The sequence below is a fragment of the Musa acuminata genome, chromosome BXJ1-1, assembly GCF_036884655.1.
Source record: "Musa acuminata AAA Group cultivar baxijiao chromosome BXJ1-1, Cavendish_Baxijiao_AAA, whole genome shotgun sequence".
NCBI classification, from domain to species: domain Eukaryota; kingdom Viridiplantae; phylum Streptophyta; class Magnoliopsida; order Zingiberales; family Musaceae; genus Musa; species Musa acuminata.
In genome coordinates this window covers 11,555,680-11,574,822 of record NC_088327.1, presented here as the reverse complement: position 1 = coordinate 11,574,822, position 19,143 = coordinate 11,555,680, and the positions used below count along the sequence as shown (strand labels likewise).

General features: G+C 39.0%; 3 protein-coding genes, 2 long non-coding RNA genes and 2 other non-coding genes across 7 annotated transcripts; 3 read left to right on the top strand and 4 right to left on the bottom strand.

Annotated features, from left to right (window-relative positions):
- Nucleotides 1-2,281: 2,281 nt before the first annotated feature.
- TRNAP-AGG (transfer RNA proline (anticodon AGG)) lies at nt 2,282-2,353 on the bottom strand. The gene has a single exon. It is a non-coding gene; the product is annotated as a tRNA-Pro (tRNA).
- Nucleotides 2,354-2,485: 132 nt separating this feature from the next.
- On the top strand, nt 2,486-2,557 carry TRNAP-AGG (transfer RNA proline (anticodon AGG)). The gene has a single exon. It is a non-coding gene; the product is annotated as a tRNA-Pro (tRNA).
- A 478-nt stretch (nt 2,558-3,035) lies between these two features.
- On the top strand, nt 3,036-4,860 carry LOC135680648 (uncharacterized). Its single transcript, XR_010515495.1, has 3 exons — nt 3,036-3,260; nt 3,408-3,730; nt 4,218-4,860. It is a non-coding gene; the product is annotated as an uncharacterized LOC135680648 (long non-coding RNA).
- A 1,557-nt stretch (nt 4,861-6,417) lies between these two features.
- LOC135673564 (ethylene-responsive transcription factor 1-like) lies at nt 6,418-9,229 on the top strand. Its single transcript, XM_065182620.1, has 3 exons — nt 6,418-6,734; nt 7,962-8,872; nt 8,983-9,229. Exons 1-2 carry the CDS (start codon nt 6,491-6,493, stop codon nt 8,858-8,860), a joined length of 1,143 nt encoding a protein of 380 aa, XP_065038692.1. The 5' UTR covers nt 6,418-6,490; the 3' UTR covers nt 8,861-8,872; nt 8,983-9,229.
- Nucleotides 9,230-9,672: 443 nt separating this feature from the next.
- On the bottom strand, nt 9,673-11,080 carry LOC135673573 (uncharacterized). Its single transcript, XR_010513395.1, has 2 exons — nt 10,821-11,080; nt 9,673-10,125 (listed from the first exon to the last, which is right to left on the bottom strand). It is a non-coding gene; the product is annotated as an uncharacterized LOC135673573 (long non-coding RNA).
- A 976-nt stretch (nt 11,081-12,056) lies between these two features.
- LOC103973476 (vignain-like) lies at nt 12,057-12,853 on the bottom strand. The gene is made up of 2 exons (XM_009388052.2): nt 12,418-12,853; nt 12,057-12,343 (listed from the first exon to the last, which is right to left on the bottom strand). Exons 1-2 carry the CDS (start codon nt 12,851-12,853, stop codon nt 12,057-12,059), a joined length of 723 nt encoding a protein of 240 aa, XP_009386327.2.
- Nucleotides 12,854-14,998: 2,145 nt separating this feature from the next.
- On the bottom strand, nt 14,999-18,862 carry LOC135673555 (protein NEN1-like). The gene is made up of 6 exons (XM_065182608.1): nt 18,469-18,862; nt 18,211-18,368; nt 17,968-18,014; nt 16,753-16,816; nt 15,948-16,612; nt 14,999-15,376 (listed from the first exon to the last, which is right to left on the bottom strand). Exons 1-6 carry the CDS (start codon nt 18,845-18,847, stop codon nt 15,142-15,144), a joined length of 1,548 nt encoding a protein of 515 aa, XP_065038680.1. The 5' UTR covers nt 18,848-18,862; the 3' UTR covers nt 14,999-15,141.
- Between the last annotated feature and the right edge of the window lie 281 nt (nt 18,863-19,143).

Sequence of the window (19,143 nt, the reverse complement as noted above, 5' to 3'; positions counted from 1 at the left end):
TATATATGTGTGTGTGTATGTATGTTATAATAAATAAATAATAATCCATCAGGACTGAGCATGTAAGTTTAGTTTCTTCCGCTAGCTTTCGGTTTATATGCTTGAGACAAGTTTGCCAGCTGCAACTATTAAGAAATCATCTTTGGCAATCACAGTAGACCAAATATGTTGAGCCTGAAAACTTCATTCAAGTTGGCTCCAGAATCAATATTTCTCCCTCCCTGTAATGATAGAAACTATGTTGAATACATAAATATGTCTATGTCTACAATGCTAGCCTAAAGAAGAAGAGTAATCAATGTTGAGACAATAGATTTAACAGTTGATGGGGCCATTGTTGATTATCCTTCTGAGGAGCATGGAGAAGACAAAGACATAATAGTTCTACTCGTGACGACATACCGGTAAGGTTGACTTAGTTAAAGAAGGAACCATTAGCAATAGAAAAAGAAGCTAACAACAAAAGTTTCATCTCTGGCACTGAGCTCACACATCGATATCTAATGCAACTTGCAGCAGCACTGCACTGATTAAACCCAAGAGCATTCCATGATTACAAGTAGATCCTGCTTTACAAGTAGATTGTTTTATGTCCATTTGTTGGCTGAAGTTATCAGCACTCATGTCATTCATGACCATGGCATGGAAGTCGAATCTTGTGCTGACCATTTTCCTGCAAATTTAGTTATTTGAAGTGCCAGACCTCAATAGGCATTTATTAGGACAAATTGTCCAAATCAAATGAATATGGCATCTATTCTTTTCTCCATTGCAGCATCAAAATATTTGTCGGAAAGAAGCTAAAAGGTGCATTTATTCATCAGAATACTTTACCTAGATGAATTGAGCTAATGGAGGCAAAAACCGGTGCAAGTTATTGCTGCTTAACAGCAACATCACCGCAACCGATATGGTCAAAGCACCATGGTGAATCCTTCTCATAAATCATGTTGTCTGTCTGATAATCTGAAGAAATATGGATTTTCTGATGTGCTTGTCATGATTTAGACATACTCTGAACTTTCAATTTATAATCAGAAGAGACAAAGTGTGACACATTGATGTAGGATTTTGCAATGCTTGTTTAAGATATAGAATTAAATTTGATCAGAATATACTCCTTTTGGAGGTGTCTTCTTCCATTGATGATCCTAGCAACAGTGGCAATGAAGTGCTCAGCCACCAACCTCTTTTGGGATTTGAGTTGGTAGCACAAAGCTTGCGACACATTTGTTCTTCATAAAAAAGAGTTTTCTTTCTCACCATTCATGACATCTAGAAACGATGCCCTTCATCAACTAAATTAACGGTTTCTTATCGGTTTATGCAAGAAATGACATGACAAGAGATTGATGGCCACAAGTCAAATACTCCTTCCACCTTGTTGTTAGCTGATACTGAAAACTCAATAGAAAGTCTCAATATAACAGTGTCAGATGTTAGCTGGGCAGGTTGGAAACAGATGCCAAGCAGTCAAGATTAGATCAGCATCTCTCTCTCAAGTATCACCAATTTCCTTGTTGTTCTGCTCAACAACATGAGTTTATCTTAATCAGAACAAGTCATATCGACAACCGAGGCAACAAGGATTTTTCAGGCTGCAACCTAAAATAATCAATTAATTTTAAACATCGTGGCGGAAAATAATTTGACAATTTAGCTGGCTAGATTTGGTTCAACCACTAATCAGAAACCCTCTCTCTACAAAGTGGAACAAAAGGTTTAGTCAAATGCAGCATTCAGAGAACAAGAAACAGCATTGTTGAGTTTGCAATCTGTGTAAACTGCATGTATCAGATAAAAGTCAGCTTTACATGTCATACACAGTTTCTTGGAGGAAAACAGCATCATTCTCACTGTGGAGGCATACAACTTCAAACTCATGTATTAATGGATCATTGAACTTGTTTCCAGCTTCTTCTTTTTACACTGCAAAGCTTGATCTTTAGAATAGCAAGTGAAACTGCTCCAGTGACTGATGTGTGTTCATCTACAGAAACACTTGTTCATCAATATTTGCCCTTTCTTTTGACACTCTCATAGATCAATTATGACAACCAATATAAAAAAGAAACTTTGCAAATTATCGCCCTTTTTTGTTTTCTTTTCCTTTACTTTCAACCTTTCATGATGTGTGCCATTTTTTCTTTGCGAAGAAATTTCTGATAATTTTTTGTTTTCTTTTTCCCTTTTGAATTTTCTTGATTTGTGCCACATTTTTTTGCAGAGAAATCACTACACAACAGGTGTGCATAAAAAAATAAAGATAAAACAAAATTTTGGGGCATTCCGAGAATTGAACTCGGGACCTCTCGCACCCTAAGCGAGAATCATACCACTAGACCAAATGCCCTTTGTTGAACAGTTAATGTCACTTTAATTATTATTATATCTTATCTTTGACATCGAACACATTTCCCTGCTAGGAAAAGAATTGTCCAAAGTTAAGATATAATACTAATTAAAGTGATAACCATTCATCAATGGGCATTTGGTCTAGTGGTATGATTCTCGCTTAGGGTGCGAGAGGTCCCGAGTTCAATTCTCGGAATGCCCCAAAATTTCTTATTTAATCTTTATTTTTTTATGCACACCTTTTGTGCAGTGATTTCTCTACAAAAAAAATGTCTCATTTTTGGCCCAAAAATGTCTCTTTTCTTGAAAATGCATCTGTTCTTGCACTTCGTCGAGCTGTGGAATCAAGAAAAAAAGGAAGATTCATTCTGGGGAACGAAGCAACTGTCGACGAGAAGATTCTCTGACGCGTAATCTTTCTCAGATCATCTCCAAGAAAGATCTTTAGTACATGAGAAAATCCAGAATCTTTATAGGTTTTCTGCAGCCTTTCAAGTGCCTGACATTGAGGACTGCTCAGAAAACGCAATCGGACTTGGAACAAGACACACCATGTTCTATGCCGTTGTCTTTGCCTTGACATCCGTCACCGCCACATGTTTCTACCCCACATGATTTCTCTCTCAACAAAGCGTACCATCTTCTGGTCGGCATGAGAAGTTACAGCAGTTACACTTACAAGGTGCCAAAGATTTTATGGTTTGGGCCCTGTTCTTTGTCAGAGATGTTGGCTCAGGAAAGAGAATTAATGCTCACGAGAAGGTAGCAGAGCCGATTGTGTTCTTGTGCTGTGTTTCTCCTGTCAGGATCTTTTTATCTGCACCAAACTACTGCTGATGCTCCACCAAGAAAGACCAAGCTGAGAGCTGCTCTGCTAACTTCAGAGCTAAAGCAATGCTGATGGGGTATTAGTTCTCCTCTTGTCTTGTTCCAATTTCCTGTCTATTTGCTGTCCCTCTACTTTTTCTTGTCTGATGATAATGACTCGCATCTCTTTCCAAGAAAAAGATGATTGTCATCTTCTTCTCAATTTTTGTTCATGTTCTCTTTAGCTTTCATTTAGGAGACACAAGCTCTCTACGCTTTGGACAGTCCCTAACTAGCACTCTAGAACAAAGCAGCCCGTGCTTTCTTGTGGAAAGCAAAATGATCTGGAATTTCTTGTAGCTTTTCTTCATAATAACACGGCAAAGCACTCGGGTACAGATGATGCTTCGGTTGCGGATTATCCTGTGCTTCATGGACACGCTGATCCTCTCTCTGTACTCTGTCTCTGGGTTGCAGTAGGAAGATGAACAAGTCTCCCATTTTCCCCAAAGATGAACATGGGAACTGCGGCGAGCTTGGTTATGATCTCCAATTGGACTTCTCAAAGGTACTTAATTTGCTGTACCTTTGATTGATTCATCAATCTTTCTTTGGTTGTAAACGTATAGCTTGATACAGATGCTCTGAATTTTGTGAAGCCCCTCTCTGTGGTCTTATTTTAGGATTACTGTGGTGTTCATTTGGAGTTTCTTTCCGTCATTTGCCATGTAGTCTTGCAGTGTTTGAAGTTCTCATCTGATATGAAAAACAAGAATGAACAGTTTGTAGATTCAAATGCAAATAGGTTCGTTCTTTACTCTTCTGTCACAAACAGACCACAGAATGGTGTAATACTTCTGAATTTGAAGTTCTCATCTGATATGAAAAACAAGAATGAACAGTTTGTAGATTCGAATGCAAATAGGTTCATTCTTTACTCTTCTGTCACAAACAGACCACAGCATGGTGTAATACTTGTGAATTTGACTTGTTAAGTTCTCAAGCAACTCATATGTAGTCCACTGCTGAGTACATCGTTTCACTTCTTTGATCAGTTCCTGGAAGAAGCAAGAAATCATGCTAGCAATATACTCTCACTTCCACAATCCGACTCGCTCGAGAAGGTGAGAATGAAAGATACAAAGAAGAAGAAGAAGACATGGCCAAGATCTGTATCCTTCTGGTTTAAGTTTGGAAAAAGTGCAGGAGAAGAAGCAACATCCAAAACCAATAATACGCTGAAGGACTCCTCCGCCTCCAATCCTTTGGATGCAGATCACAGACCATTGTCGGGTCGGATATTTGGAAATGGAAGTAAATTTTCTCAGCTTCATCGAAGAATTCGACAATCTACTTCAGGACCTCTTGCTTGTTGCTTCACTCCTACAAGAGCAGAAGAGACTGAGGTGCCTTACAGATTCTTGGACCACCAAAACCATCCTTTGAGAGCTCAGGCTTTTGGTCCGATTTACCTGGTAACATGAGCCATGGATCTTGAATGGTGTTACTGATAGATTAATCCCTTTACCACGGAGAATTTTGCCACCATTTTGATTCAGTTTGCTCGTTTGATAATTGCTGCACTAGAATCATTTTTATCTCGAGATGAATCTGTCACAAATACCGACTAATGGTTATGAATTATGGAATGTGCTTCCACTGGGCTTCTTGCAAACATGTTTATGAGATGCTAGAATTGTTGAGACCACCAAACATGCTGTCGAATGAATGCCACTGACTCAATAGGACAGATACATTGAATGGATGTTCATCAAATTGAAGAAAGTGTATCATGTGCACATCAACTGCACCATTAAAATGAATCCCTGCCTGCTCAGCGTGAATACCTCCCCTCCCTCCTTCAAGAATAATAGCATGGACGGATGGTAAGGGTTAGAACAGACAACCGTTTCGTTGATAATTTAATTTAGGAGATTGGATTTGAATGCATACTTACAATTGAAGTGAGAAAAATGGTAGAGATAGATTCTCAGCAGTAAAAATCATAAGAACACAACAGTTTCACTCAGATGCTTGACAACCTGAAAAAGCTCGCGAACCATCCGAGCCCCTTCTCCAACATACTTTTGGACAAGCTCACTTCCGATGACACGAATAAAGCAAGCATCTGTTCTGTTAGCTACTGCTCTAGCTAGTAATGTTTTGCCAGTTCCTGGGGGCCCGTAACAGAGAACACCTTTTGGAGGATCAATACCTAGTTTGACAAACTTCTCTGGATGAAGCATAGGAAGTTCTACAACCTGAAGAAAAGATATGATGCACAAAGAATGTCAATAGATTAATATGCAAATTGATGACCATGTGAACTTAAAAGAACACATTGCAAATGGCATAACATATGTAATTAGATTTTCTCCTGGTAAAAGTAACATATGTTATATAACCACTGGTAAATAAGTTAACCCTAAAAATTATGAAAAGATAAAAGACAAGTTCTACGCACTTCTCGCATCTTCTCAATTTGCTCCTTGCATCCACCTACATCATTGTATGTAACGTCAGGCTTCTCTTCAACCGTCATCATTGTAACACTCGGATCAATCTTTGGTGGCAAAGGAATTTGGATCTGATACTTGTTCCTGTCAACTCTGCAAAGACATCCATAGAGGAATGATTCTCTGTTGCTTTCTTTTACTAATACCAAATTTGAACTTAAGACAGCAAAAAGTACTCTTGATATGAAGAGAAGATCACCCGGTTTAAAGGATGAAAGAAAACACATGCAATAACTGTAAGTGCAAATTGTTGATCATCTTAGCCAATATCTCTTTAGTAAAAGATTGGAGAGCAAATTCATTCAACTTTTCCATGTACCAGTAGACAAAAAAACAATAATAGAAAACCAGTAGACGAAACTCTTTTGTTAGCTTCCACCAAAGGGACTATGTAAATATTATGAAGAAAGAGTTTTTTTGACATAATCTGAATCCCTTAGCAAAATAGAAACACTTTTTTATCAAAGATGTCTCTCTATTTTTCTTGTATGGGCATTTCTGCAACCATCAACTCCAAAGAGCAGAACCAGAGTTTTGGATAAGAACTGTATACGTCCATGTAAAACAAATGTTTGCTTAAATAAAATTTCTAGGAGGGTTTGAAATTTAATATAGGTTAAAGAAAACACTTAAATAATATCTATACTTTAATTAACCATCATCCCTCCCACCAAACTCACAATTATCTCCAACTATAAAGCTTCCCCACCTACCCTCCAGCCTTTCTCCAATAAAACGCCTCGCTTTCCTTTGTTTCATTGCGTTTCGTGGAGGAAAACCCGTAAAAGAGTAGTCTTTAGAGGGGTGGGGAGATGTGTGGAGGAGCGATCATCTCCGACTTCATACCGCCGTCGGCTTCGTGGCGGGTGAAGGCGGAGCACCTGTGGCCGGGCGGGAAGAACAGGAGAGGGAAGCAGCGGAGGGTGGAGGTCGAGGATGACTTTGAGACGGACTTTCAGGAGTTCAACGACGAGTCCGAGGAGGACGACTTCGATGACTTCGAGGAGGGCGAGATCAGCTTTAAGACCGTCCAACGGAGATCATCCTTCTCTCGAGGTAATTGAGGAAATTTGTGAAAAAAGTTGCGATTTTTACCAGAAATATCACATTTATTCTATCTTCTTCTAATTGCATATCCTCTATTTTAACTAGATCTCATCTATAATAGGTTTATGACTTGAGATTCTTTCTCTTGAGTTGTGAAGAACGGAGTAATAATAAGTTAACAAAAATAAAGGTGGGTTTTGTCTTTTTCACACATGGTGTTATTTTTTTATCATCCGTCTTGCAATTTTTCGCCAATTTAAGACTAGTTCTTGCAGAGCTTTTCTTCGGCTTTTGTTCTGGAAGGACAAAGGTTAGAAAATCGAAGTAGCAAATCGAATGATAATCTTTGAGATTTCTTATTTTACGGAATTGTGTAATTTCCATTGATTTGTTAGTGGATCTTTTCTTTACGGCCTTCTGTCGTTCAAAGGTACCCAAACTCTGGCAGTGGCTCAAACGATCTTTTCAGAATTTGTTTTTGTTAACAAGTGATCAAGAAACACGAGATTTGACTTTAAATCTTTTTGTAGGTGCTAATGATCCCAAGTTGATTATTATTTCAACTTTCGAGAAATTTAATTTTCTTGAAAACAAGAAAGATGATTTTTTTCTTTCATTGTAACATAACACGTTGTGAATATGGTTATCTTTTTTTGGGAGGTTATTGAAACTTTTATGTAAGAAGTGAAAAAGCTGGGCTTTTTTCCATTCAGGTTTGAGAAAGATGGTGAAGCTTAGATCTTTGTTTCCTAGATTCGTGGTGATGTGAGCTTAAGTCTAAAAATAGGAACCTTGTCCGAGTGCTAATGTTTTGTTTCATGGGAAAAATAAGTTTCTTATCTACTCTAGGCTAGTGCAACATTGTGATTTGTCGTGTTTTTCTGATATCTGAGTGTTGGATATAGGTGAGGTTTTGCAATCTTGTGTTAGAGAATCAAAATTCCTAGAATTTCACTAGCAGATGATCGGATCAAAGGGAACTACCTAGACACCTTATATTATGTTAGTTTTTACACATCGGATGAGGAGAGAAACAGGAAGATATTATTGATTATGGATGGAGATGATCTAAACAATTATGGTTACTTTTCTTCACTAATCTGATTAGCTTTTGAATGAGGAGTTTTGGTGCGGGGGAAGGCAGCGATTTAGTTGCTTCCAAGTAATATGGTTATGTTTTGTGTATGTGTTGGGAGTGTAAAAACTGCTGAAAATCTTGTTCTATTTGTACTGCAGAGGGTTCAGTCACTCTAAAACCAGGAGTCTATGATGGATCTGCAGCTGAGTCAACCAAAAGGAAGAGAAAGAATCAATTCCGTGGAATCCGCCAGCGCCCATGGGGCAAATGGGCAGCGGAAATCAGAGATCCTCACAAAGGAGTCCGTGTTTGGCTCGGGACATTTAACTCAGCTGAAGAGGCTGCAAGAGCTGATGATGCTGAAGCTCGTCGCATCCGTGGCAAAAAGGCAAAGGTGAATTTCCCCACTACAGCAAAGTCTGGTGGCCAAAAGCGCATTCAGAAGCCTACTTCTCGAAAACCACCTATGCCAAATCTGTCTGAACAAAATGAATTCAAGCAGTACACCTATCTGAATGACCAGGATTGTGATGTCTATTCTGCTACGGGCTTCTTGGAAGAGAAGGTGCTAACTAAACCTGACTATTGGAACCCCACTGCAACAAAAGAACTTTCTGCACCTTGTGAAGTTCTCAACTTCCCTTCTGATGAGGGAAGTAACTCTTTTGGCCATCCTGACTTTGTATGGGAATATGAGACAAAAACCCCAGAGATCATGCCAGTTCATGTTCCTGCTGCTATCGAAGGCAATGTCACTGAATTGCTGGGACATGATAACCCTCAGACGAATTTGAAAGACAATTGTGGAGTGGAAGTGTCGGCAGAAGAGAGCACTGCAGTTAAACTCCCTGATGACATATCTGCTTATGAGTCGTACATGAAAATCCTGCAGTTTCCTTACCTTGAGGAGAGCTCCAATTTGTCAATTGACTGCCTATTTGGTGGTGAACTGGCTCAGGATGATCCGAGTGCTGTGAACCTGTGGAGCTTTGATGATCTGCCCATGGATGGCAGTGTTTACTTGGGGACTTCGGCCCTGGCTACTGGTTCTCTGTAAATATGGATAAAAGTAAGCATTCCATGGATGACATTCTTTCTATTTAGCCATGTCATCTTTATGTATCTCCTTATTCAGAGGAGCAATCGGTTGTTTCCCTTACAGTCTGTTTACTTTCTCAGGTACCAATGTTGAAGGATGATTATGGAGGGCCAGAATTGTTTATGGGGTGTCATGAATCTAAACATGATTCCATTTGCAGAATAATCTTTGGAAACAACATTTTATATCTGCCTTTTTCAAGTGTTTTGGATTTTAGCTTATGGACTCACATTTACTATTATGCTGACGATTGGTGTATCTGTTGCAAGTTTTCTTGTTCTGTGACATGCTTTTGAACTTGGGGTAGATTTTCCCCTGCTTTATTTACTTTCATCGTTGTCTCCTTGATGATTGATCGACTTGAATTTGGTCGCCGGTGGACATTGTGCCTATCATCTTCAGATCTTCTTTGCTTGATGTGGACCGAAAACCAAACCCTGTGATGCGGTTAATATATCAGTTATACTTTTTTGTTGGATTCCTCTGTGATTATCTCTGTCGCTTTAATGCAACTTGTTAACCTTTGTTTATGGATCAAATAGTATTTAATCAGATGCCTTTCAAAACCAGGTGGGGAAGCAAAAATGGTGGGTGGCAAATCCTTGATCAGTGGCTTTGGGGAATGTTTTCCAGTTGGCATTGTAAAAGATACAAGAGAGTGATGCTGCTGGTAAACAAATACTAGACTGTAAGTACCCATTTCTGATCTTCGGCTTGTAAACAACTTTGGGGAATACACATTCAAGACAAACCAGTTGCGATGTTTAGACTGTAAGCACCAATTTCTTCATCTTACCTTTTTGGTCATTCATCATCTAAAGCTGAAACACATGAATCAGTTAAATGATTTGTCATTATTTTTGCTATATGTACACTACCTGACTGTACAATTTGCACACTTCTAATCTGTAGGCCACGGATATTACAGCAAGCATTTGTTTACGGCTTTTGGCTTTCGGTAGGCAGCCACCAAAGATTATATGATGACCAGGCGGCCAGGAGAGAGCTGGATATGTACAAGGGATCCCTCGAGGAAGACTAACTTGTAAGCTTTGAGTATAGCTCGTCCAATGCCAAGTACAATGGCTCAGCAGCTTGTGGTCTCCCGACAGTACCAAAGAGAATGTCACTGGTGGTCAAGTAAGGATCACCATAAAAGCACAAGTTTGTATCCGTCCTGGTTGCTACATAGTTCCCCTCAAGTGATACCCCAACAAAAGCACCTGTCAATTACCAATTCCGATTATAATCTTTTGGCAACAATGGTTGACATAAAAATAAGTATTTTTATCAAATGAGCATCGAAAAATGCACCACTATAGTTGCCGGTACTACATCTGCACAGAAAGAAAGAGAATATGATAATAACAACAACAAGCCATAATATCCCAACCCGGAAAGGGAACAAGAACAAAATAGGCATAACATGGCCTTTTTTATGGATGTCTACCAAAGTTTTTCCTCACAGTGGCAATAATATCTTACAGGCATACAACACATCAGATTTATCTCCCCAATTTAACCATTCTTCTCTTGCTTTGTGAATGCTGAATTTTAAACAAATTCCATTATTGCTGATAAGTTCTCAAAAGTGCTCTACAAGTAAACCTGAACTCGATCATTCTATTTGATCCTTCTGTAGCTCCAAAAGTCTATCCATTGCTTTAACCTAAGATTTAATTTTATGCTTCTCTCAGTAATTAAAATGTTGTCATCAGCTAATAGTGTCACTGTAAACTAATTACAAGTCAAGCTTGATAACCCAAAGCTCATGCCTGGTGCAAAACCATCATTGATGTATGTTCAGAAATGAATAGAAAATCGTTCAGGAAGTTTGGTGTTTCTTAAAATATATCTACAAATTAACTAGTCATTTAGCTGGAAGCATGCATCTATATAGAATAAAAAAAAAAAAAACCTTTGCTGCAGCTGTATGTATAACACATGCCAGACCCTTTGTCGCCAGCTCGAAGATCTGCTTCAAACACTCTGCCAACTGGTCCTGCAGCAAAGCTCAAACCTGCACCAAGTGAAATATGCATGTTGCTGCTAAATGCCTTCACAGCTTTAGAGCCATGAAGCACAACTATAAAGTCCATGAGCTCGCCACCAATCTGTGTAATATAAGGAAAAGGATCAAATAACAAGAATTATGTATGGACCTAAAGAAAGAGCTAAAGGCAGGCAACAAGAAATACGTCAACAAGGTTTTAGCTTACGAAAAATGAAGAAATGCAATCATAAACTAGAAGTACTAAGGCGTAGAACACAATTGTAAATATTGATGCAATTGATTAGCCAAAAGCATGATAGAATACCATTTTCCTAGATCTAAATGATCTGCAGCAAATCAAGAATTGCAAATTTTCCTAGAAGTACTAAGTTGGGGAAAGTTTCAAAGGAAATTGACAGTGGTTTCATTCAAGGTTTTCAATGTTGATCATACCAATATATACTGATTAGTTTGACCAAATAATAATATCAAAATATATAGCGCTTTTTCAAATAAATAGATAGCTTGATGACTATATATATATATATATATATATATATATATATATATATATATATATATATATATATATATATATGATACATTTTTATTTTCTACTATTTTATCCAATGATACTAGGTAGTACAGGTTGGTACACTTCCCAATTACCAATAGAATACTGAAGTGATGCCCTATTCTCAATCCTAACATAACATTACTGTTTTACATTTCCTCTCTCCTTTTGGTGTTATACACGAAGATGATTCACCTAAAGCATGGGTGGAGGACCATTATTTTGATGAGATTTTTGCACGAGATGGAATATCTCCAGTTATTATAATTCATTACTGCAAAATTTATATTACTTTTCAGATACCTTCAGCATTTCCTATCTTTTCTACACCACTAATCTTTAATCATAAGGCACATAATTATTCTGTTTTTTTTAAGTTCTTTTGTTTAATCTCAACTACTGTTGTTCCTCCTGAAATTTCCTAATTGATCATTTTTTATGACTTGTGACAATATATCTCCAGACAAACTTAAACTGAGACAAATATGCTGATTCTTGGCATTTATAGTAGCTATGAAAATAGACAGTTTTATTTTTACTATGAGTCGATTATACTTTTGCGAAGAGTTTCACTAGATTATTTTTTATCACCAACAACCCTGGTCATAATAGATCTCTTCTTTTTGTTTTTCCAGAATTGTTTTTACTTTGCATAGTTCTTGTCGAGCTACACAAGGATAGTTTTCCTCTGTTGTGATCCCTCCATTTCTTTCGATGGAGTCGAATGCATCATCCATCATACCTCCATCGCACCCTTTGTTGGTGTTGGTGTCGCAATCCACCAGTTGTTGCTCTGACAAGGAGATGAGCTCGTTGGATCTGATCTGGTTTATTCCCACCACCGAAACTACTGTCGAGAAGGCCCAGCAACTCCCTGCAATAATTCATACTAAATTTTCATTTATTTCGATCGAGCACATCAACAAAAATAAAATATTTTGAGCTCACCGCATTTGCCTTGGTCTTTGATCGTAGTGACGGCACCCTTCTGCCTCCAGTCGACGGTGGGAGTTACATTGGTGACGTTCTTGTATAAGAAGTACCCTATGAGGTTCGCGCTTCCTCTGAGAGTGCTGCGGCGACGAATCCTCGTCCCTGCGTACGTCCTCTTGAACTCCTCCCTCGCCGTATCGCCGAACTTGTTGAGGCTAAGCTTGTAAGGCTTGGCTTTCTTGTTGGACGCGAACACGTAGTTAGCGTTCTCTTTAAAAACATCAAAGCGGATGCGCTTCTCGTCGACGCTGCGTGACACGCCATGGTGGCTCTGCCACCTCTCGTACAAGTCCAAGAGCTTCTCCTCCGACGCGATGTCATCCCCAACCAACGGCAAGCCGGAGAATGCTACCGCAACGAGAAAGGCAGCGAACAAGAATCCTCTCCCCATGGTGGTGAACGAGGAGAAACCAAAAACAGGATGGAAGTAGGTTTATGGTTCGGAGGAGGTATCTATAGAGATGTTGGGAGTGAAGCATGACGACTGGGCGGTTAGGAGATTAGGGCATGGGCATGGGCACGGTCATGGGAGAGGCTCACTTTTACGTAACTGTTATTGGCATCTTCTTATCCCATGCATGCATGCATGCATACGTCGAAAAGGTATATTTCTGACTTATAAGGGATAATCTTTCTAAAAAAGAACTTTCTAAAGAAAAGACAAAAATAAAGGATTTCTTTTAATATGAAATGGATATTTCCGTATCTTTTCTTTCCGTGTATTTCTTTTAATATGAACTGCATCTGTATGCTTATGAGAAGTTGGTAAATACTACAGTTTGTTTAACCTGTAATTAGAATTGCTTAGTGCAGGCAAGAAAAAAACAGTAATATAGAGGTCGGTTGTAGATGAACCTTTAGCAGCCAAGCCGTTGATCATCAAACGAATTTTAGATGTCATCGATAGTAAGCTATGTTGAGTTTGAGAATCCAAAAAAGCATGGAATTATCTAATTTGAGGTATGATCATTCTTTAGCATGGCAGAGTACCCAAAATGCACCGTATATTGAAGGGGAGTGTTTTTAAGACTTCTGCCTTCAGAATTTCCAGTGGACTTCCTAGAGTTTTGATTGTTGATATGAACAGTGACAAAAGTTAGTGGATGATACCTCCATTAGTTGTTTGAAAATAGAGATACAGCATTCCAAAAGGTTGACAAATTCTAGGTCTTCGCTTCGCCTTTCAGTTGATATTCTATAATTTACAAGTTGTTCCATATATTTTCTGGTGCACGTTTCTGCTTAAATGTTCTCCTTCTTGGATTTATTTCATTCTGATACCCTGAATTTTATGTAAATGACAAAGGTTTATTTGTTGTTTGTATGGATTAGATGCGGTGATTAATTGTTGGTACTTCGTCTAAGATGTCGTCGTTGATGTAACAACATATGATTAAGCCATGGATAGACTATGGTGTGATAAGGTTTTTCATGGGGTCTATTTGTGACATGATAACTGGTTTTCATAAATATCGTGAATCACTGTCTCATTGGATGCTTTTTAGGGTTCTACTAAAATGCCTTGAGTGTCAAAGATGGATAATTATATATTATTTTTTAAATTAATTATATTTAATATTTTGATTTTTCTATACTTATGAAATTGAAATATTTAATCTCATTTATCCTCGTGTCGTCGGTTCTACATATAGAAGATACTACACGTGTTGTCACATGTAAAAAATGATGTTAAATAATATATAAAAAATATAATTTTGATCCTCATCATCGGTAGAGAGCCATCGGCCTCTTATGCGAAGCCAAAGGCGATAGGTAAAATAGCAAAGCAAAAGAAATGATACAATACATGAGATGAGGATTGCCACCAATGTCAATCGATAGGTCGTCCGGGATGATAGCAAAACAGGAGAAATGGGTCGATTTGTTGGGTAAGTTATCCGAGAGGATAGTAAAACTTTTACAAAAGTTATCCTTATGTGAAATTAATATCTTTGGACAGTGAAAACTAAAATTATCTTTTTATTTTTTGTAATATTATTTTTGTACATGACAATACGTGCGATATCTTTTATCAGTAGAGTTAGACAAAGTGAAGAGTAACTGAGTTAAATATTTAAGGATACCACTATAACTTTTTAAAGTATAAAGAGTGGGCTATCAAACATATCTATCAACAAGAGGTAATATATAATTAGTCCCTTAAAAGAATGATTCATAGTAATTGAAGAGTGTCAAATTAGAGCCCAGCAAACCTCACATTAATTAAAAATAAGGTTTTTTGTGCAGCGAAAACATGATGCCTCTATTAGTAATTTATTGAGCTTAAACATTTCAGGCAATGTCATTAAAAGTGGTACTCAACTTATTCTATTCACCAATGCATCAAACATTTCTCAGGACACAGTTTGCAACGTAAAAGGTGGCACATAACAAATAACTTGGCAATCCCAGCAAATAAATAAGTTGGAACAGTTTAGTGTAGTAGCAAATACATTGAAGATTGTAAATCTGAAATGTCGAGTGAGTCCATTAGGACTCAAATGCATGAAATTGCTCAGTATATGTTAGACACATGTTAAAGTGATCAACAAATATTATTAAGTATCAGGATAAATCAAATAATAACTGAACAATTACACTCACATGTTATGCATAATGTTTCTACATCACATGTTAATGGTGAGCAGATTCTACCATATACCTTATATCAAGCTCTTCCTATCTGGAATTGACAACCAGTCTTCTGGCCACCAATCTTATACCAGCATTCTGTTGGTAATCATAGATGTCTGTGGAGAAACAAGCATCTACAGCAGTTCCTGAAAGAAATATTTGATCGAGCTCAGCAGCATCTAATTTACTCAACTCAAGCTTCTGCATGTTCCCACGAGGGTCCTTCTGGTATATGTCCGTCGAGGAAACAGCTCCATCACCATTTGCCACGGTAGGGATGCTGTATGACAATGTCAATTAATTGTAAGATTCTAATCAAAATGTAAAGCCACAAAAAGGATCGAACACATGGAGTACACATGCACGCCCCTTAAAAGATGGGCTCATTATAAACAAAAACTGAAATCTTTGCAAGGAAAGCTTATGGATGAATAAGTTTTCGATTAGTTTTTCGATGCTTAATTTTAGCAGGGGAAATAGGAAACGGAAAATCTAAGGCCAAGACTCCTTGGATTTTGCAGCAGTACATCATATTCCAACTCTCTCTGGGATACAGAACGCTTTTAGTTATGTGATAAAATATTGCAGAAAGTATAAATCGTTTGCTTTCTTTTAGTTATAAGCATAGGACAAAGGCAAGAACATGCAAAACACTGTGATTATCCAACTTGGTACCTATTTGCTGAATTATTAGCTACTTAAGCTGTTCCACAAAGGTCTTGACAAAGTGCATGTGCCAAAATCTCCACAACAATTTATGCTAAGATTGTTAGATAAAGGTGTAAGATACTTAAGACCACAGGGATCGCCGAAGATGAATGGTAAAAGTATTTAGATCTCAGGGAACTTACTGCAGGCGAATGGTAAAAGTATTTGAGTAGTCATTCCTCTTTAGCAAAGTTCGCCATTCAGAGTTGCTACCAGAATTTTCAGATGATATTTGAGCAACTTGGTCGCAGACATCCAAAACCTTGCACAAGTTCTCTGGAGCATCAACCACAATACTAAGTTTTGGCCGTCCGGCATAGTCCATAAATTTAGAACTGACCCCAAAATGGATCCTCATTCCCATACAACAAAGCTGCAAAGGGCAATCTCTGTGAAGTAGGATTGTCTTGCGACTACCTTGGATCACGGGTGCACTGATCTGCTGTGGCAACACTTCATCAGGCTTCAAAAATCCAGCATGACTACTGGAACTTTCAGATGCGGGAGTTGTGGCACAGGGCATCTCAGAGTTACATGCTGGTTCTGTCTGCAGGGAATCTATTTTCATCTGCTCCATATGTGACGCCAAGTCAGAAGGAACCCCATTTGATATCGGCATACTGGATCCAGCTCTATCATTGGGCTCCAATATAACCTGGCTCAAGACTGATTTTTGTTTCCTGCTGAATGGAACAACAGAAGAGTTTGGACTTTGATCAGCAGAAGTATGGCCATTAGCCTCAGTTCCGGATGCTGTGTGATTGTACTCCAAACTGGCCATAGAAAACACATCTGGGAGACTCGCCTCCTGTGGAAACTAGACTTTTAGCTAATTGTACCCCCAAATAAAAATGAAAGGAAGGCCTTAACCAGGCCACAACCACTGGAAAAGTTTATACCTTTCCTTCAAAAAAAAAATCACACCATGGAAAAAAGTTGTATACTTACCAAGAAAAGAACGGTAGCACAATACTTGAACACTTCTAGGTTCATTCGAACATCATCTAAGCTCCTGACCAGACAGAGATTTATGAAAAGACATTAGTCTGGAATTATATCAAAACTTATTGTTAAATCTAGACAAAGGCCAAGCATGGATCCATGTTTGCAGTCATTTACTCATTATGCAAGAATTAGACAAATGACCAGAACAAAGGATGAGATTGAATTGCTCCTCATAGTCCTGTAGGATCTATTGAAGTCCTTACTCTTGCTCAGTTGTCTCTGTTACCAGGCAATATAGCATGAACAATCACATAACTATGATGACAGAGGAACACGAATACGCTGTGCTACATGATCCATCAAGCTTGGCTGAATATGAACAGAACAATATATTTACAAAGAAGGGACAAGAGATTCCACATAAGAATTTATTGTGCTAATTCAATGGAAAACATGTGGATACCCAAATGAGGAAAGAAGGATCCAAAAGCATACATAGATAATGGTCATTTACATAAAATTCAGGGTATCAGAATGAAATAAATCCAAGAAGGATAACATTTAAGCAGAAACGTGACCAGAAAATATATGGAACAACTTGTAAATTATAGAATATCAACTGAAAGGCGAAGTGAAGACCTAGAATTTGTCAACCTTTTGGAATGCTGTATCTCTATTTTCAAACAACTAATGGAGGTATCATCCACTGACTTTTGTCACTGTTCATATCAACAATCAAAACTCTAGGAAGTCCACTGGAAATTCTGAAGGCAGAAGTCTTAAAAACACTCCCCTTCAATATATGGTGCATTTTGGGTACTCTGCCATGCTAAAGAATGTAAAATTTAAGCAAATTAGATAATTCCATGCTTTTTTGGATTCTCGAACTCAATATAGTTTACTATCGATGACATCAAAAATTCGTTTGATGATCAACGGCTTGGCTGCTAAAGGTTCATCTACAACCGACCTCTATATTACTGTTTTTTTCTTGCCTGCACTAGGCAATTCTAATTACAGGTTAAACAAACTATAGTATTTACCAACTTCTCATAAGCATACAGATGCAGGCATCTTAATACAATAGCGATTCTGCTAGTTCAGATCAATAGCAGGAAGCAGACCAATGAAACTAAAACAATATAACACATGTCTCGCTCATAACCTTGATTAGAAGCAGAGACCTTTCTCAGTTTAGGTTACTGGTAGAATAGATACCTGTGTGTCTGTTTTCCGAGACCAAAGTAAGACGCCAAACTAGCCATCTGCATAAAAGATAATCCCAGTCATGTTTCCGTTAATCTAAAAAGCAATTGGAGGTAGCTGGGACGGTAAATTGAGATAAGCAATGCCCGAAACCCTAGAAAGTTCCACTTCTTGGATCCGAGAACAAGAGCCAAGCCAAAGCAAGTACAGATGGAGAAGACCAAGATTAATACATCTGAAATTGGGCAACAGTACCTTCATGTCGCCAGCCCTTCTCCCGAAATTCTTCGTGAGCAAAGGCAAGGTATCGATTATGCCTCTGGGCTCGGGAGCAGGCCGCCCGATCTCTGAGAACGCCTCCCTTATGCGAGGGCAATCGAACCTCAGAATGTTGTGCCCAGCCCACACCCGTCCTGTTCATCAACAGCGCACTCAAGGATCACAACCAACACGAGGCAACTCGGCGGTCAGAAGTGGAACAGACGGCAAATAGAAAAGGGGCGAGTTTCTCACCATGGAGGACGTTGAAGACGTTGTCGGCGACGTCTCGGAAGTACGGCGCGGTGGCGACGGCGTCCCTGGTGATGCCGTTGCATCGGACGGAGGCGGTGGAGATGACGCCGAGGTCCGCGGGGCGGATGAGGGTGGAGTAGCTCGCTACCTCCACCAGCCGCCGCGGGCATAACACGATGGCCCCGAACTCCAGCAGCGAGAACCCGTTGCCGCCACCTCCGCGGCCCGGCACCGACGTCTCCACGTCGAAGAACGCGATCTCTACCCCGCCCGTCTCCATCTGGTCGGCTTCGTCCTTGCTCTCGGGTTGATAGGCTGTCCCGTTTCTTGTACTGCTACGGCGGGTCCCCGCTTTGCTTCCGGTCGAAGGACGCGGCATCGGCCGTTGATTGTTGAGGATGATGCGTCGAGCGAGGAAATGGACGGTGGATGTACGGTTAAACAAAGATGCTCGAATTGGTGCGAATCTGTGGGTGAGGCTCGAAAGCATGGGATGGATTGTGGTACGGTGATGGGATGGCTTGTGAGACTCGCTTATAATCATTCCAAGCTTGTGGTAAGGTAACTAACTTTGGGATGTGGAGTCCGAGGTTGCTTTTGTTTTTGATTTTTTTTTAAGAAGGTAGTTAATCGTTGGGAGAAATCAAGGGAATATGAATTTTTTAGAAAAATATA

What these genes read in the sequence shown, in the direction of transcription:
- LOC135673555 (XM_065182608.1), bottom strand. Translation starts at nt 18,847, where the DNA reads ATGCCGCGTCCTTCGACCGGAAGCAAAGCGGGGACCCGCCGTAGCAGT. An exon ending in CTCGGAAAACAGACACACAG is followed by an intron (nt 16,817 to 17,967) that starts GTATCTATTCTA and finishes CTGTCTGGTCAG; the next exon opens with GAGCTTAGATGATGTTCGAA. An exon ending in ACTTTTACCATTCGCCTGCA is followed by an intron (nt 15,377 to 15,947) that starts GTAAGTTCCCTG and finishes ATTGTCATACAG; the next exon opens with CATCCCTACCGTGGCAAATG.
- LOC103973476 (XM_009388052.2), bottom strand. Translation starts at nt 12,853, where the DNA reads ATGGGGAGAGGATTCTTGTTCGCTGCCTTTCTCGTTGCGGTAGCATTC. An exon ending in CAAAGACCAAGGCAAATGCG is followed by an intron (nt 12,344 to 12,417) that starts GTGAGCTCAAAA and finishes GAATTATTGCAG; the next exon opens with GGAGTTGCTGGGCCTTCTCG.
- LOC135673564 (XM_065182620.1), top strand. Translation starts at nt 6,491, where the DNA reads ATGTGTGGAGGAGCGATCATCTCCGACTTCATACCGCCGTCGGCTTCG. An exon ending in GAGATCATCCTTCTCTCGAG is followed by an intron (nt 6,735 to 7,961) that starts GTAATTGAGGAA and finishes TTTGTACTGCAG; the next exon opens with AGGGTTCAGTCACTCTAAAA.